The sequence below is a fragment of the Oryzias latipes genome, chromosome 6 (genome assembly GCF_053564925.1).
Source record: "Oryzias latipes strain Hd-rR chromosome 6, Olatipes_Hd-rR_3.1".
Lineage (NCBI taxonomy): Eukaryota > Metazoa > Chordata > Actinopteri > Beloniformes > Adrianichthyidae > Oryzias > Oryzias latipes.
Window position 1 is genome coordinate 35,024,687 of NC_136242.1, and position 16,988 is coordinate 35,041,674.

Sequence of the window (16,988 nt, forward strand, 5' to 3'; positions counted from 1 at the left end):
CCAGCGGCAGAGCAGCCGCTCCTCCACAGCAGAACCTCAGAAGTTCCACGTCTTCCACCTGCTGAGGCTTTCTGCTCTCAGTCTGGAAAAGACGCCGCGTCACGCTTTCTGACAGCTCAGCGGCCATGTGGAGGAGCGTCTGCCCTGTGACTGGAAGGTCCTGGGTTCAAATCCAGGGGGAGTCAAACCACTGACAGCTAACGGGACGTTGATTTTATCTACAGCCTTCACAAGGAGGACGACGCACCAAATCCTCGACAGTTTCCTCACTTTTGGCCTGAAAACCTCCGTTTTTAAGGTGGTCGGATGAAGATTTAGGTTTTCATTGTCTGAAGGACAAAATCATCAGGATGACCAGGAAGAGAAGATTGAAATATGTTAACTAAAATAAATGTCTTAAATGTGCTGAACAGTACATCCTAAAGACCCTCAGTCTTTTCCCTTAACTTTAGATCAATGAACCTGGAGAAGCAGGAAAAGTCGTTTAAACTCCAGTTTTGACCCAAATCTTCGGATTTTCTCAGTCAAAGTCAGATCATCAGGAGCAGAACCATCATTGGAAACACAAACACATCCAAACGCAGACACTTTAATGAAGTTCTCCGTCAAAGTCATTTCAACTTTTCAAATGTTTTTCCTCAGTTTGGAGAAAAATGTGGTTTGTGATAGAAAAGGAGAAAACCCAGAACTGAGCAGATTTCTGCTGCGTGTCGGAACCAAAGATCTGTGGATGTTCGGGTCGGGCTGAAGGTTAGACTCTAGGAGAAAATAAATACTATCTAAGAGCTTCTGTCATATATACTAGTGTCTTCTGCATCCATATCTTTCATTTGAATTCAGTCTCTGTCTTCCGGGTCAAATCCTCAGGGAGGCCGGCGGGGGCGGAGCCTGGTCCTGGTGTGGGCGGCGGTCCTCCTTCCCTTCTCTTCATCTTCATCCTGCGACAGGATCAGCTTCAGCTGGGCTTTTTCCTCTTGGCTTTCTTCTTCATCTCCTCTTCTTCCTTCTTCTCCTCCTCCAGGTCCTCCTGAACGGCCATTCTGAGGCTGCAGGGGAGAAACCAACAGGTGAAACACCAGAACGCCGCTCGGGGACCAAACAGCTTCCATCGCCGTACCTTCGTGCTTCTTCCTTCTGCATGTCTTTCCAGCTGCTCTCCATGAACTTCAGGGCGTAATCGCTCTCGTCTTTGTATCTGTAGACGACGAAGGACACGGTTGATGCACAAACACTGATCAACACTTCCTCAAGTCAGTGACGGTGAAGACCTCCTACCTGGTTCTATCGTATCCAAAGATCTCCTTGATATGTCTGGAGATCTCCTCCTGTTCCTCGCCGCCGTCATCAATGAAATCGTCCATCTCAGAGTCGTATTCCTCCTCCTCCTCCTCATATTTCCTCTTGTAAGCAGATGTGATGGGCGGCAGCATCGGTCCTGGGGAAGAAAGAGTTGGAGTTAGATTCAGGGTTAAGGCTACATTGGGAATAACAATGGCCTTCTGCTTCATACCAGGTGGTCTGGGTGGCATTCCTGGTCTCGGCATCATCCCCGGTCGAGGTCCCATCCCCGGTCGAGGTCCCATCCCCGGTCGAGGTCCCATCCCCGGCCTGTTCGGCACACCGGACTGGGCCAGGGCTCCCACTCTGGGTCCACCAAAGTTCTTAGAGGAGATGGTTTCCGACACTACGGTGCATCTGGGTCTTGCAGGCCCTGAGCCGGCATCTGGTCGCCCTGGAACCTGCCCTCCAGGTCTACCGGGCCGAGACCCAGCGGCTCCAGGGTGGCCACCTCCTGGTCTCAGCTGTGGGACTGTTCCAGGCCTCCCCTGAGGCTGGCCCCCTGTCCGAGGAGGAACGCCTGCAGGAAGTCTCATCGTTGAGTTGCTGCTTGATCTGACTCCAGGAGAAATTCCAGGGTTTGGGAGTTCTCTTTCTTTAGCAGATTTTATGGGTCGGCCTGCTGGTCCCGGCTTAGCGGGTCCACCCTGAGAGGTTCTGATCTGCTGGGAGCTCCCGGGCTGAGGCTTTGGACCTACACCAGCTGCACTAGACGGTCGGCTTCCTCCTTTCTGAAGCAGGGATGGGTTCCCCTTCCTGAAGCCGAGGTCGCTGGAGGAGCCGGATTTCTGACTGGATGGGGGTTTGGGTTCTGGGGGTTTAGAGACCTGAGACGATGGCGTTCTTGCAGGACCTTTACTTGCAGCAGCTGAGGTCAAGCCTGGCTTTGCTCTGTGTTCGTTGATGCGAGACGCCTTGACTGGGTCTCTTTCATGAAGGGAGGGGGAAGAAAAGCTTCTGGTGGTTGAAGACGACGCGAGCTCCTTCCGACCTGCTCTGATGGGGGGTCCCCGTTTCTCTTCAGAGCTCTTGTGGGGTCTGCTGACCTTCTGCTCCTTATCTGAAGGGTTTTTCCTCACCAAACCGGAACTGGACTGGGACCGGACGTCCCGTTCTGACTTCACGTCTTTGGCTTTGTCCAGTCCCTTGGCTTTGCGTTCCATCTCCATCTCCCGGATCTCGCTGGCCGTGTGGAGACGCTCGTCTTTCTTCACTGCTTTGGGTTTCACTTCAACGGGTTCAAACTGTTTCTTCTCTGCCAGCTTCAGCAAGTCGGCAAAGTTCATGACGGGGGGAGCAGAAGGTCTGGAAGGTCCACTGGGCTTTGCAGGGAACTTTCTGCTGCTCCCGAGAACCTCTGCAGGCCTCCCTGGTCTCGGCGGCTCCGGCTCCTCCTCTGAATCGGTTTGCTCGTACTCATAATTATCCTCGTCATCGGGGTCAGCAGAGTTATTCTGAAACCCCGGCACCTGTTGGAGATCGTCGTCCTGCCTCTCGGCTTTAGACGTCCTCTTTTTGGGACCGTCCACCATGGGAATGCCGTTGTAACCTTTGAAGTTGTCCTTCGTCCTGGAGGCCATGGCTCGAGCTTTCCGATCCGACTTCAACTCCACCCTCTTGGCCAGAAGATCCTGCTTCTGCTTTTTCATCTCCATTTCTAAAATTAAGAAGAACATTCCGCGTCATGTCCGTCCACACGTATGACGTAAACATGGAGGAAGACGGCGTTCCACGGCCTTGAAGGCTGCAGAACGCTCCGGCTCACCTTTCAGTTTGCTCTCTTTGGTCCGTTTCTTCAGCAGCGCCTGAACCGCAGCCGGATTCACACCTTTGGACTTGGGGTCCTTCTTGGGGGGTCCCGTTTCCAAACTGTATCTTCTCTGCTCCGAAGAAAAGAAAGAAACTGAGATGAAATGTCGTCTTTGATGTAAACCTGAAAATCCCGTCATTGGTAGATGTGCCCCATTATGCTGGGGTGAAAAAGCGTTTGCCCCCCCCCCCGTCTGTCAGGAAGGTCAGCTGTGGTCCAGAGGACTCCCTCAAAGGTCTTGAGGGTCTTCTGTCAGAACGGACCTTCTCTGCTCTTAAGCTCACATCTCTTTCTGATGGAGGGGGGTCATGAACTCTAACCCTGGCTGAGAAAGGCGAGGCCCGCAGGCCGGGCGGACGCCAAATCAGCGTCCTGAGGGGCTCCTGCCGTGTTTTCCTCATGTGGGGATGGCGACCCCCCCACTCCAGACTAGGATCTGTCATTTCTGAGCTCATGTCAGTGAATTCACGGTTGTTTGATGATGTGAAAGCCTCAGTGGAAAGCATGCCAACAGAAATGGGTCAAACACTTTTTCCTCCTCCAACAGCTGCTCAGCCTGAGGGTGACGTCGGAGCCTCACCTGTGCACCAAACTCACCTGAACACTGCTGAGTCCCTGGTTCTGAGACGCGATGTTCAGGATGTTGTCAAAGTCCATCATTTCGGAGGCAGAGGATGAAGGTTCAGCAACAGCAAAGCAAGCAGAGCTCAGCCAGGAGTAATCAGATTACTTTTTGGAATGGAAACGCTCATCAACTCTAACTTTTCTGTGGAAAAAAACACGGATTCCACGAGGCGAGACAACAGAAAAATGTCTGCTTTACTTCTTCATGCTGCCAAATGCTAACTGGTTTAGCCACCGTTAGCAGCTTACGTCAGTAAACCATCAGGAGGAACACTTCCGGTTCCTCTGACAACCAAAGAACCACGTGATATACCTGAACGCCAGGCTGCGGTCAAATCCCCCGAGAAAAACTGACTCCAGAAACAAGCATCGTTAGGCAGCGAGTTCATACAAGCAAGAGTAAAATTCAAGATCCAGAGATGAAAACCGGATATGAGACGAGGCTATGACACGCACTTCCGGCTAGGATGACGAGATTTTCAGCAGAAGAGGCTCGTCTTGACCAGAGTGAAACATATATGAAATTTTACCTTGACTAATACTACTGTTTAAAGTCACTTTACCGTCACAAAATATTGTTGAGAATGTAGAGTTGTTCGGATACATTTTTACAAGTAGTAATACTCAGACACGGTCAATCTCAATCTCTTTTATTTTGAAATCTCGTTTTTCTTCATATCCTTTATTGTGCCCTACATTTACGCAATATCCGGTGAGATGTTTTTTTTTCCCGGTGAGACGTTATGACATCGGCGTTAGTGTCAAAACAGCTAACGTGTGCAAATTTCTTTTTATTTTGGAAACATTTGGTTGAATAGACCTTTTTCGCAAAAACCGGAAGTACGTCATCAACGTGTAAACCTAGTTCCGGTTTGTGCTTCGCTGGCAGAGGAATGGCAGAGCCTAGAGTGTTTTCGAAGAGCCTGAGTTGTGTTCCGAAGTTCACCAGCACCGATGTGATGAGGAGTGTAAAGATGCATTCGTCCACTAAAGGAAACAAATTGGACAAGGGATATAAATTCGTCCACGAAGAGTTTATCCACCATTACCAAGGTAAGCTTCAGCTAGCTTTAGCCATAGCCGCATCACCGGTAACTCTGTGTGTTTACGTCAACTGTAAATCCTGGTGTTATTAATTTGTAATATAAGGCATAACACATCGCAGTGAATATGTTGTGTGTATGTTTAAGTGAAAAGGCATGAGATTAACATAACACCCAAAAATTTGGTGAAGCTGTAAATAAGAAATGTTAAGTTGCCCGTATGCGTGTTCATTCTTTTTGCTGCGGTTGCGGCACTTTCTTCACTTACTAGTATTATTTTTCTGAAAGTATGGTAAGCAGAAGTCCTCTTTTCCTGGACATGTCCTCTCTTTTGATACTTATAATAAAATAACATTGAACATAGATGAAATGTAATCATATTTGCTTTATGTACGCAGCTCTGAACACCAATTACTCTCGATGAAATATCTCACAAACTCACTTCACCCCTCATTTTTACCAACTCAAATCTGGTCACCCTACTGAAAGTTATAGTTTCATGTTACATTGATGTAGCAACATAAGTATGTCTTAACTGTAACCTATTTAATTTATTGTGTCTAGATATCGCTGGATGCATTAAGTGCCAACCTGAAAGCTTTCTCCTGCAGTTGTGTGGCTGCTAAAGGATTCTGCAATGACATCCTTTTGCCATCCTGTTCCAGAGCGCACATTATTCACAGCTGGGTCTGCAGGCTGCTCCACCCACCCTGTCCTGCACGAGTGACTTGCAAAGACGGCACAGACCAAGAGCACAGGTGGGTTTGTGATCATATTGTCATTATTTTTTAAGAACGGATGTGTATCCATAAGAACTGTAAATTATTATAAAAACACCCCCAGTAGTGACTACAGACTGTAATTGCTTTCTGCGTTTTACTTATAAGGGAATCCATCCTGAACCGGTTAGTGAGCTGGTGGTGCAAAGGCCCAAAACAGTTGGCAGGGACGGTCTGAGGTCCACACTGTACAAGGCATATACAGGTAATTAACTTTTTGTTGCTTTGTGAGCAAGTTTTTTTTTTTTCTAATCTTATGACTAACCAAATTATCATTACAGCAGATATAATGAATTAAATTTAAATGTAGTTATGCACTTATGTCTAACTTTGGTGTGTTGTGTTTCTCTTGTGTAGGACCACAGCCAGATCCATATATGATGGCATCTGGAAGCAGATTATGCCAGGTGCAGCCCCCTGAGATGGAATGAAAGAGAACTTGGATATATATTATGGCAAATACATGAATGCATACCTTAAATTACACTTATCTTGTCTTTAACAATCAGTTCAGCCTTCTGTCTTACTGTTGATCTGTAATGTAATTTTTTATTGTAAATGTTTGATGTTATTTGAGTTGTGATTAATCAGTTGTTGTTACGCATACCAAAAAATTAAATGAGGCACAATTTTGACCAAAATTGTTTTATTTGTTCATCTAATTTTTTTGTGTAGTCAAAGTCACATTTCAACAGAAAAATATTAAGAATATAGCAATTATATTTAATTAGATTTTAAGAATATGTGGAAACACTAAATTTTTCCATACTATTTGCACATTATACATTATTTAAATACCAAACATTAATTCACTCTTCAAAACAAAAAAGTCCATGATAATTTCCCAAAACACGGCAGTTAAGCCAGATCTGATTCACACCGCCCATCAGTGTGAGCGGCACAGGAGAGTCCCTGATGTGAACGGACTTTATCTTACTGATCACTCTTTCCACTATAATTCTGAGGCGGGTGATGGCTGCGGTTTGTTCTGTTTCCTCCTTGCTGAATTGAGCTGAAAGCTTAAAAGGTGGAATGATGATCTTAGATCCAATGTCAGTGAGGAGGTCTTGAACGAGGAACTTTTGTCCACCATGACAACTTGGCTTCTAAGTCATGGATGTAATCCAAAGCCTCATCCAGAGCACCTGTGAAGATAAAGAAAATTAAAAATCAGTCTTAATATATTTATGCTACCTTTCAACACAACACAGTAATCATGTTTTGAAAAGTATGTTAAGTATTTAATTACAAATACGTTTCATTTATTTTTGTTAAGGAAATTACAAAATGACAAAATACTCAAAAGTGATTAAATACATGTAATTAAAATAGGTGAGAGCATGAACAGCTTTTATTATAAATATTAATTTGTTCAGGTAGAAATGCATGTATCCAATAACGGTACACATAGTTGACTTACGTTAACCAAACACATTATGAACAACCTTACCTGCAGGTGGGTGTGTCACGTAGTCCTGATCCATCTTTACTGCCTTAGCTTAGCCACCATGTCGCTAGTATCTTCACAGCACAGCTGCATAGCCTGACGTTTGGGGTTCTGTCATATACTGACTCCCTTCTCAGAGGAGCAGTAAAGTTGTTCCAAGGGAAAATACTCGGGACGACACCACTCTTCAGGCGACGAACGACGCAGCCGCACCACAATCCGGAGCGAAGTGCCGGCAGCAGACGGTGCTACCTGTGTTTACATTAAAACTATGCCCTTCATCTCTTCGGATCGCCTATATCCATTTGGGTTTCAGGTTTGGATCCACGGGAAAATAATGAAATGAAAGGCCGGGCTGTTTTTGGTTGGAAGACGAACAGCCTGGAACACAACAGAGACGGCAACTCTTCGACTCTGCCATTCTTCATATCTGCTGCTACGCTAACAGGAAGTTGTTTTACACGTCATTGACGTATTTCCGGTCGAAAAATGCGGAAGTGTGAAAAAGGTCTATATCTTAGACTTTTGGCTCTAAACGTCACGCATGCGCCGTTAAAGCATCTTTCCCAGAATGTGGATGAAAACCTGGTTGTTGTTTCTGTCTTTTGAACCGAATGTCTGTAAATTTCTAGGGATGCCCCCCCCCCCTCCTAACGTCAAAGTACAACAAAGTTTGGACTATTAATCGTAAAAACACAAAAATCCCAGAATGTTCTGGATGTGCGGGAAGCGAACCGCATGTCGGGCTCGCGCGTCTGGGATCTGACAAAATGTTACACCCAGTTCGGGTCATTCTGACCCCCATCTGTGTCACAGAGCCGTCCATCTGGTTTGTTGTTGGGACGATGGAGAACAAACTGCTGATGTCTTTCTAGAAGATGCTGGTGTGAGTTTAGAGAATAACCCGTTTAAAGGTAGTTTAGAGTTTTGACCACAAAGCCTTTGGGATCAGATTTCCACAGTTACATGGATATATCTGGAAGGGGGGGTCCTATTTCACTGAATTTCTTCTTTCTTTCTCTCTGCCCATTCGGTCTCTGTCAGTTTAATACAAACAGAAGGGGGGGGGGGTCTAAGAGGCACGTGACCAGCAGGCTCCGTATCCTGTCTTTGTTGACTCGTCGCAGTCTTTCATGTGAAACCTTTTCGGATTCTGGACCTCTGACTTCCGGCCGTCACGCGGCAGCTGTTTCAGAAAATGTAAATAAAGACCATCTGCTTCCATATTAAAGAGTCCGCTGAATCCTCCAATCACAGCTCGCCTGGTGCCTTAGCCCCGCCTTCCTGAAAGCACCCGGCCTTCCTATTGGCTGGGTCTGAAGGCTTGTCGACGTCAGGGTTCCGTGTAGTCTCCGCCCCCCCGCATCGAGTCAAAAACAACCCTGACAGTCCGGCGCTGCACAGCCGCGTCCAGGCGAGCTCTCGGTCGCTCACCGGGGAGTGGGACAGCGCGGGAGAAATGGTTTCCCCGGTAACCGTGGTGAGTACCGTCTGGGGTTTCAGCAGAAAACAGTTCCGCGGCTTCCGCCCAGCCCCTGCTCTTCATCATCTTCATCCTCAGTCCTCGCTTTGCTTTGATGCGTGTGGGGGGTGGGGGGGGGGGGGGGGGCTCCCTCCGTGCCCCTGTCGGCTCTGCCGCTCTCGCGCACATCTGTGTTTTGACCAAAACACGCGTCACGTGACTGCCGTGGTCGGCCGCTTTCTCTGATGTTTCTGTATTACGTCAGCACGAAAGTCTCGGATCCCGCGGACTCTCTTAACGGTCAGGAACCGGCAGGCGGTTCGGACTGATCCAGTAAACCGGAGAACGGAGGAGAGTTTGTCTTTAATACCCCCCATCTGCATGAAGGCCACTATTGAGCCCTATGACTGTCCTCCCTCCTCCCTGCAGGAAAAAGTCTGGAAGGAAGACGAGAGCTTTAGGTTTACAGCAAAGGAAGACAGAAAAAAGAGCAGAGCAGAGGTTTTCGTGTCCCACATCCTAGAAGGGGGGTGGTTTATTTGTGGGGGGGCCACCAGACAACAGGAAATAAATCACTAGTAATGATCATCAATGAAGTGGTGTGGCGGCCTGCAGAGGCCCGGGCTGCAGTTTGCCCCCCTCTGTTCCACAGAGTCCAGATGTGAAGCGGGACCGCCAGCGGTCTGACCTGGACCGCACGTTCTTGTCGTGTCATCAGAGCGGTGGGGGTGGAGCTTGATCACGTCCAGGCTGGATCACGGGTTTCCGTCGCTTTAGAGAAGTGGCGTCAGAGCGTCATGCTGACGGAGCGTTCCGTTTTCCAGCTGGTTCCTCTGAACCCACCGGACCTCTTCCTGTCCTAACTCTGCCCCCATGTGGGTTTTCCCACAGTCCCCTGCTTCTGTCTGAGCTCCTCCTCTTCCTCCGCTGTGGCTCAGGGACTCCTGAACCCTGCTGTGGGTCGGGATGGGTTCTGCGACCCGGCTGGACCTCCTGTGTTTGGACCCCCCTGACAGGCAGCAGGGATGGAAGAAGCTCTGGAGAACAGAAAGCAGCAGTTTCCTCTTTCACTTGCAGACAACGGTCAGCTGCGCAGCCCCTCCACCGCTGACTGCGCAGACCGAGTCAGAAGGTTCTAGGCCACAATTCCTCTTTCTCTGAGGAAGAGGGGCGCCTGGTGCGGCGGGAAGCGACGCCTCTCTGGGGTCATGACCGTGTCTGCTCTGGTTGCAGGTGAAGAGCGAAGGCCCCAAGCTGGTGCCGTTCTTCAAAGCCACGTGCGTTTACTTCGTGCTGTGGCTGCCCACCTCCAGCCCGTCGTGGTTCAGCGCGCTGATCAAATGCCTGCCCATCTTCTGCCTGTGGGTGTTCCTGCTGGCTCACGGCTCCGGCTTCCTCTGCGCCCACGCCGACGCCCGCAAGATCCTGGCGGGGCTCATCTTCTCGGCTCTGGGCGACGCCTTCCTCATCTGGCAGGAGCAAGGCTACTTCGTCCACGGTGAGAAGCTGCCCGTCGGCTGTGGTGGGGCGGGGCCACACGGACCCACCCACCACTAAAACCGGTGACGTCACACAGCAGCTTCCTCAGCCGATAGACCTTTTACACATAGATGGGATCCGCACTGATTGCTGCTGTAAACATTTAAATAAAGTTTGGCTGTTTTGAACGAGCCGAGATGTCAAAACACACTCGCCGCCACTCGTGCCAAAGGTCACGTAGGAGAGTGCATCCCCATGTAGTGGTCATGGTTCAGGCCGCTCCCCCTGATGAGGGTCTGTGCCCCCCGTTGCATTGGTGCCTCCCTGATGGGGTGTGCCGGTGCCGACCCGGTTTGTCAGAGCAGCTGCAGACAGAAACACGACCTGCTTGGTTCTGTCCGTGCACTAAAACTCTTCCGTGTTCCTCAGGCCTCCTGATGTTCGCCGTCACCCACATCCTGTATTCGTCGGCCTTCGGGATGAAGCCGCTGAACGTGCGGGCGGGTCTGCTCATGGCAGCCGTGTCCTTCCTGACCTACGTGCTGCTGTACCCTTACCTGTCGGGGCCCTTCACCTACCTGGTGGCCGTTTACATGGCTCTGATCGGCTTCATGGGCTGGCGGGCCGTCGCCGGCCTGCAGCTGGCCAACGACCTGTGGACCTGGACCAAGCTGTCTGCGTGTCTGGGCGCCGTCCTCTTCATGGTCTCCGATCTCACCATCGCCGTCAATAAGTTCTGCTTCCCGGTGCCCCACTCCAGAGCCATCATCATGGCCACCTACTACGCCGCCCAGATGCTCATCGCGCTGTCGGCCGTCGAGTGCCAGGATGTGGAGGTCGGCAGGAAGAGGACATGAGGTCAGCGGGCCGGACCGGCGGCGAGCGAGCACGAACGCGTCTCACTGCCAAATCCCAGACCCCCCCACTCATCTCGGTGTGCCCCCCCCCCCCACGGCGTTGCTATTACTGATCCTCTAAATCAGCCCCCGGCCCCCTCCAGCCCCACTCAGGGAGCCTCAGTGTTATTTCCAGCCCCCCCTGATGACCCCCATCTCCAACACAGCGAGGCTGCCTTCTGATCACGTTACCATGGTAACCGGTATTTGCCTGAAATGTCAGCGTGTTCCTTTGCACTTCTCTGTTTAACCCTGGGGGGTGACTGGACTCTTTTGGTGGGGGGGTAACATTAGCACTTCTTCCGCTGCTGGCTCCGCCTCCACACTGACTCAGCGTTTCCTGTCGCCCCAAAAGGAGTTCTGGTGCCGGTTCTCCTGGATGTTCGTCTTTAAGGAGGGGCCAACCTTTCAGTCTTACCTTCTGAGAACCCCCACCCCCCCCACACACACACACACCAACCCCCACACACACACACACACACCAACATTTATTTAGCTTTAGGGAGAAGTAAGGATGGAAACGACAGATGTGGGATTAGAACCGTCCACTGAACCAGAACTGGACCCTATGATGTCATCACTTCCTGCTCCAACCAAACCAGCCGTTTTTTCACCATGCGGACATGTTGGAGCCAGACATCCTCAGTAAGCAGTGATCGATCCAACATCTGTCCATCATTTTAAATGTTGGATGTGGGGGCCAGCAGGCTCCGCCTACTTCTATTGAGGCGTCTGATTGGTCAGTTTATAACATGAATAACTTGAGGAAAATTACGAAATTATAAAAAAGGAATCGTTTGTTCTGACCAACAGAAGGACGGGGAAACAGCTGATTATTTCTCTCTAGACGTCTATTTTAGCTTCTTGGAGCCACTTCCTGTCTGGAACGCCAGTTCAGTCCAGTTCTCAGATTTCTGTTCCACAAAGACTGACAGGCAGACTCTACACACCATTACTACACACTACTACACACTGTACTGTTGTGTCGGTGTCTTTACCCCAAACATGCGGTGTCGGCGGGCGTTAACCTGCTCCATGCAGGTGTCGTGGTCAAACCCACAGTCAGGGAAAGTGAAAGCTACTGAGCCGATGGCGCCGGCGGCCTCACCTGTGACCCGGAGACGGTTCACGCCAGCACAAGCACACAGAAAGAGAGAGGACGCGCCGCCTTCACGCCATCACTTCCAGTAATCCTGTCACTCTGGAAGGAATCCTCTGGAATCCGTGGGTCTGATCCCCAGAATCCTCTGATGGTCACCTTTGGCGTCCGTCACCTGCGGCTTAAGCTGCCGCAGACATCTGTGCGTTCCCACCTGATCACACCCACTCAGGAGGCTGGCATATTATGGGATACACTTTCTGTTTCTGTGGTTTTAGGTTTCTTCCAAATAATGACTTTAACCCCCCCATCAGAGGTCGAGGCTTCCTCACCTTTCCAGTCCTTTCATCCTCACCAAGCATGGATGTGATCAGACAATCCTGTCACTAAGTTCAAAAGTCAAAGCAGCTTTTTGAGGGTCACTGCTGGACTCACATGTCCTCCAGCTGTCCGAGGTCTTCCTCAGAGATGAAGACCCTCGGACAATCAGAACGGGCTCCCAGCAGCTTCTTCATCAGGTCCCCTCTGGCTGAACCTGGGCCCGGTGCTTCGTCAGCCCAGCCGGGTCATGTGACCTCTGCTCCCGTCACGTCAGCTGCAGGCTGAACCTGCCCATCCACCCGTCTGCTGGGGCTACGTCCAGGCTGGGGAGGGCGGATGGGAAGACTGGGCTCTAGTATAAGTGTGTGTGCTGGGGGGGGCACATGCTCTGCTTCACTCCTGAAGTTCAGGGAACACGGCGTTCTGTAACCCTTGTGCTATCCTAGCCACTTTAACGTTGGGAGTTCGGGTCATCTAGACCCACTAGACAGAGCTCTGAACCTTTTTTCTTCAATGATCTGTGATCTTCACTGGTGTCCATGGATTACATGAAATCTTTCCACCTTTATCCACCTTTGTCATGGTAGGGAGAACACGTCGGGGGGGGGGGGGGGGTCATAGGGGGGGGGGGGTCATAGGATAGCAAAAGGGTTAAAAGTGTGACGGCGTTCTCTGAGGCGCCTGCAGAGACCGACCACAGAGCGCCAAGGTGGAGCTTTCCAGCACTGACCATTCAGCCCTCCTTTGTTTGCCCCACGGGGCGAGGGAGGGGGGCGCTCCGGTGTTGGATTGCATCTTTTCATGAGAACAATATTGCTGTTGAGGGATACTGTTGCAGAAATGTGACTCCCCTCCCCCCAGGTGGCCTCAATGTGTTGTGTTCATCAAAGGACGGGGGGGGGGGGGGGGGGGGTGTGTGTGTGGACCCAGCAGTTCTTTCAGAGTAAAAGTCTTTCCTTCAGTTTCTTCCATCAGATTAGACTGCAGCAGCAAACAGACATCCAAAACAGCAAAAGTGACATAAAGGTCACAAACTGCCGCCTGTGACCACCAGGGGGCGACGTTCAGAACATGAAGCTGTGATGCTGAATGCAGGTGAAAGACAAGCTCCGCCCCGTGGATGCAGGTGTTTTCAGATGTGATCAGAATACATTCAGTATAATCGGCCCTGAAAGCTGAACTGATGATGCTGTAAATGATTTTATGCTGAATCATCAGAAGTATTTCTCAGCTTGGAAGAAAGAAAAACCCGATTCTGTTTTAAAGGAGTTGGACTTGTTTCCTTCAAAGGGATTCATTTCAAATGTACATAAACTACTTTTAAGTGTTATCCTTTAAACCAATTTTATAAAGTTGATCTCAATCATTTGATTTTTTTTTCTAGTTTATCATTTAGATGTTGAAAGACTTGGTCCTTGATTTTCACTTTGTGGTTTTTCTTCTGACCGTGTTTCTTTGCTGTAGTGCTGTGGATGTGAAGAACTGAAGGAGAAATAAACGCAAATGCAATGCAACTCTGGTTTTTGCAGTCAGTCATCCCAGAACTTTCAGTCTGAAGTCTTTGGTGCTTGAGTTGAGGCTGCCGGTCCGGCAGTGACCGCTCCACCACAGAGACGGATCCAGGAACCGCTGGACCCTGTTGTCTGGGTGGAAAGTTAGTCTGGGTTTGTTGGACCCGCCTCCATCGCGGCTCCTAAACCCGCCTGTAACCTCGTCTGCTCTGTAAGTTTTCTGCTTCGCTTCCCGGACGCTCAAACGTCTCCATTTGGAGGTAAAGAAAAGCCCAAAAGGCTCGTTCCATCCAGACATTCGGAACCAGGATCCGAAGCAGCCTGAGGGTTCAGGATTCAGGGCTGGAGCAGGACCCTGAACCCCACATGGTGGGTGGGGTTGGCGCCGTAAGGGGTCATAGTTACCCCACGTCCTAACTCTGGACCCCTTTAGGGTTTTTCAGCTCAAAGCTGCTAGAAAATAAATGATTAGCAAAACATTAGTTTTCTTTTTGAATGGAGTGATTTCAGTAGATTCTGTGGGCGGGGCTTTCCACTGCAATGCAGACAAACACTTCATATAGAACGCCACTTCCATGAGACATGGAGGCTGTTAAAAAACAAGACAAGAAAGATTCACTTCAAAGACACCAAGCCAGACAGAAGAGAGGCTTGTTAGAGACGTAGAGACGTACATTACAGAAATCACACCGATTATTGAACAGTTTGTTTTTAATTCCTCCTGGTAGTCCGTTGATTATACTGAACTAGAGTTGGCCGATGTCCCCTAAATTGGCAGTTAACGATGTTTGCAGTCAACCATCGGGATGGACGATGATATCGTTGGGGGGGGGGGGGGCTATTTTAAAATTTTCGTTCTTATATAATTGCTATTCGTCATTTTACTTCATTTCTTTTATTTCCCAAATAACAACTCATCCGCGATGATCCAGTCTAAACTGAAGGAAGTGACTTTAAAAAAAATAAAATAAAAAAAATAGAAGAGAAGTGGTCCGGTCCTGCGGTTTTGTGTTTTAGGGGAAGTAAGGATAATTTGTTACATGTGGGAGACTTGGGACCGTGATCCGTCCCGCAGCTCTACGTGAACGAGCAACCGGAATCTAGGAGAACCGGGTCTCTCGGTAAAAGTGTGTGTCGGGGCAGAGCTCGGAGCGCTAGCTAACGCAGTGTGTAAGCTTCGAAGCAGAAAGGCCGCTCAGTCCTTAGAAACCGTTCAAACAATCACGTGGATTTGTGTTTCCAGTCGTGTCCCGACAAAATAAAGGCTGATGTTATTCCCACGTATTTACGTGCAGCCAAGATGCAGATTGCAGCGTTTCACGCATGGATTTATGTTCATGCTAATGTTGTTAGCCCGTGTTAGCATACTGGTAATCCTGGCTTCCGGCTCCGTTTTTCAACAGAAAAAGCACTGACCACACGCATTAAAATTAAAATGATGAGCGAACAGGCGCCTTATAATAACCGTAACATTCATAAAAGCACTTTTAGGAGATCATCTTATATAATACCAAGCTGACGTGTCTATGTATGTAGCCGCTCGGCGGAACTACGTTTCTCTTTCGGTTTTTAAAAACACTGCTGCGCATGTGAGAATGATTTATTCCGACCGAAAGTGTGACCCATGTGAATGTTTTTTTATAATCGGAAAAAAAAATTCTGGGCCCATCGACACGGTTGGATTCTAATCCGACCATTAATCCTTATCAAGATATTTTGCACATGTAACCGCGGCTTATGGTGTCGACTCCCAGCGTGGCGAGGGCGTGGCATCACGGTGGTGTCTCTCCATCGTGATGCCAGTCACCCATCACGATGGACGATGGTATCGTCCATCAGCACAACCCTATACTGAACATTTCTCACTTAAAGGGTCTTTTTGAATCCTTTCAGAGTAAACTATATCCATATATATATGATTATATATTACTTTGGGCTCAATGAGGAAGAGTTTAAGTACGAGTATTAATTGCAGCTCCTAAAAGTGAGACGACTTGATCTCTGAGGCTCCGCCTCTCTCTCTGTGGGTGCCGCCCATTTCATGACGTCATCCTAGAGTTAGTCAGTCTGCGTTCCTCCCACGAAAACAAACATCCAAACTTTTGCAAAGATGGATGTTCATATTGTTCGTACGAAATGAGTTTAGCCGATGGCCAGTACCTCCACAGAGAAGGTGGGCGTGTCTGTTATCCTTGGGGCGGGGCTGAGGAAGGGGCGGTGCCTCACTTTGTGACATCACAACGTGAGGAACTGGTTTTGGTGGGTTGGGAGGGGTTGGTGTTGAGAGAGCAGGTTTTTAGAAGAATACTCAGAAATGTGTGAACGGATCAAAATACCACTTTAGGTTGTTCTTAGTGAGGAATGAACATTAGAAATCACATAAAAGCTCAAAAACGTCTATTTTGAATAAAGACCCTTTGCACAACCAGTTTGGACTTGAAAAAAAGGAAAAATGGAGTGAAAGCCACACAGAAACAGCAGAACAGGCCTGGCAGAGGCAGGAAGCCAAAGACCGCAAAGGAATTGGTCATGGAGCCGCAGACGCCGCAGACGCCGCAGACGCCGCAGACGCCGCAGACGCCGCAGACGCCGCAGACGCCGCAGACGCCGCATCTCAGCTCATTCATTCGTCAAACTCAAAGACAGTTGGATGAACAAAATCTTCAAACCTGCCATGTTTAGAAAAGTCCTGGGATCTTCTGGGCCTTGGTCAGGTCTGCTTTGCCACGTCTCCATGGTAATAGGACATGGCCTTGCTATGGAAACCAAGAAACAATTCATATTCTCATCCAGCCGTGGGGAGGCGGATCATTCACTTTGCTGTAACCCTTGTTCTATCCTAAGCACTTTAATGTTGGGAGTGGGGTCATCTAGACCCACTAGACAGAGCTCTGAACCTTTTCTCTTCAATGATCTTCACTGGTGTCCATGGATTACATGAAATCTTTCCACCTTTATCCACCTTTGTCATGGTAGGGAGAACACCTCAATGGAAGGGGGGGGGGGGGGTCATCTAAGATAGCACAAGGGTTAACAGAAATGCTTTTTAGTCCACTTGTAAAAAATCTCTTCACATCATGTGATCTCTGCCAGTGTTGCCAGATCCTCATGGTTTTCCAGCCCAAAAGTCATCTAAAAACGAGTTTGATTTCTGTAAATATAACATTTCCATTCCTTCA

At 49.1% G+C, this 16,988-nt stretch overlaps 2 protein-coding genes and 1 long non-coding RNA gene across 3 annotated transcripts; 2 read left to right on the forward strand and 1 right to left on the reverse strand.

Annotated features, from left to right (window-relative positions):
• Nucleotides 1–573: 573 nt before the first annotated feature.
• spty2d1 (SPT2 chromatin protein domain containing 1) lies at nucleotides 574–4,226 on the reverse strand. Its single transcript, XM_011492224.4, has 7 exons — nucleotides 4,086–4,226; nucleotides 3,746–3,914; nucleotides 3,104–3,218; nucleotides 1,511–2,995; nucleotides 1,276–1,435; nucleotides 1,118–1,195; nucleotides 574–1,046 (listed from the first exon to the last, which is right to left on the reverse strand). Exons 2-7 carry the CDS (start codon nucleotides 3,806–3,808, stop codon nucleotides 956–958), a joined length of 1,992 nt encoding a protein of 663 aa, XP_011490526.1. The 5' UTR covers nucleotides 3,809–3,914; nucleotides 4,086–4,226; the 3' UTR covers nucleotides 574–955.
• Nucleotides 4,227–4,660: 434 nt separating this feature from the next.
• LOC111947558 (uncharacterized) lies at nucleotides 4,661–6,117 on the forward strand. The gene is made up of 4 exons (XR_013656514.1): nucleotides 4,661–4,825; nucleotides 5,481–5,573; nucleotides 5,703–5,799; nucleotides 5,952–6,117. It is a non-coding gene; the product is annotated as an uncharacterized LOC111947558 (long non-coding RNA).
• Nucleotides 6,118–8,363: 2,246 nt separating this feature from the next.
• Nucleotides 8,364–13,812, forward strand: tmem86a (transmembrane protein 86A). Its single transcript, XM_004085936.5, has 3 exons — nucleotides 8,364–8,521; nucleotides 9,737–10,001; nucleotides 10,412–13,812. Exons 1-3 carry the CDS (start codon nucleotides 8,501–8,503, stop codon nucleotides 10,837–10,839), a joined length of 714 nt encoding a protein of 237 aa, XP_004085984.1. The 5' UTR covers nucleotides 8,364–8,500; the 3' UTR covers nucleotides 10,840–13,812.
• Nucleotides 13,813–16,988: the final 3,176 nt, after the last annotated feature.

Bases quoted from the DNA above. Each gene is read 5' to 3' on its own strand.
- spty2d1 (XM_011492224.4), bottom strand. From the start codon at position 3,808: ATGATGGACTTTGACAACATCCTGAACATCGCGTCTCAGAACCAGGGA. The intron at 3,219-3,745 runs GTGAGTTTGGTG...TCTTCGGAGCAG, and splicing joins AGGGACTCAGCAGTGTTCAG to AGAAGATACAGTTTGGAAAC. The intron at 1,436-1,510 runs GTATGAAGCAGA...TTTCTTCCCCAG, and splicing joins AATGCCACCCAGACCACCTG to GACCGATGCTGCCGCCCATC.
- tmem86a (XM_004085936.5), top strand. From the start codon at position 8,501: ATGGTTTCCCCGGTAACCGTG. The intron at 8,522-9,736 runs GTGAGTACCGTC...CTCTGGTTGCAG, and splicing joins TGGTTTCCCCGGTAACCGTG to GTGAAGAGCGAAGGCCCCAA. The intron at 10,002-10,411 runs GTGAGAAGCTGC...CGTGTTCCTCAG, and splicing joins GCAAGGCTACTTCGTCCACG to GCCTCCTGATGTTCGCCGTC.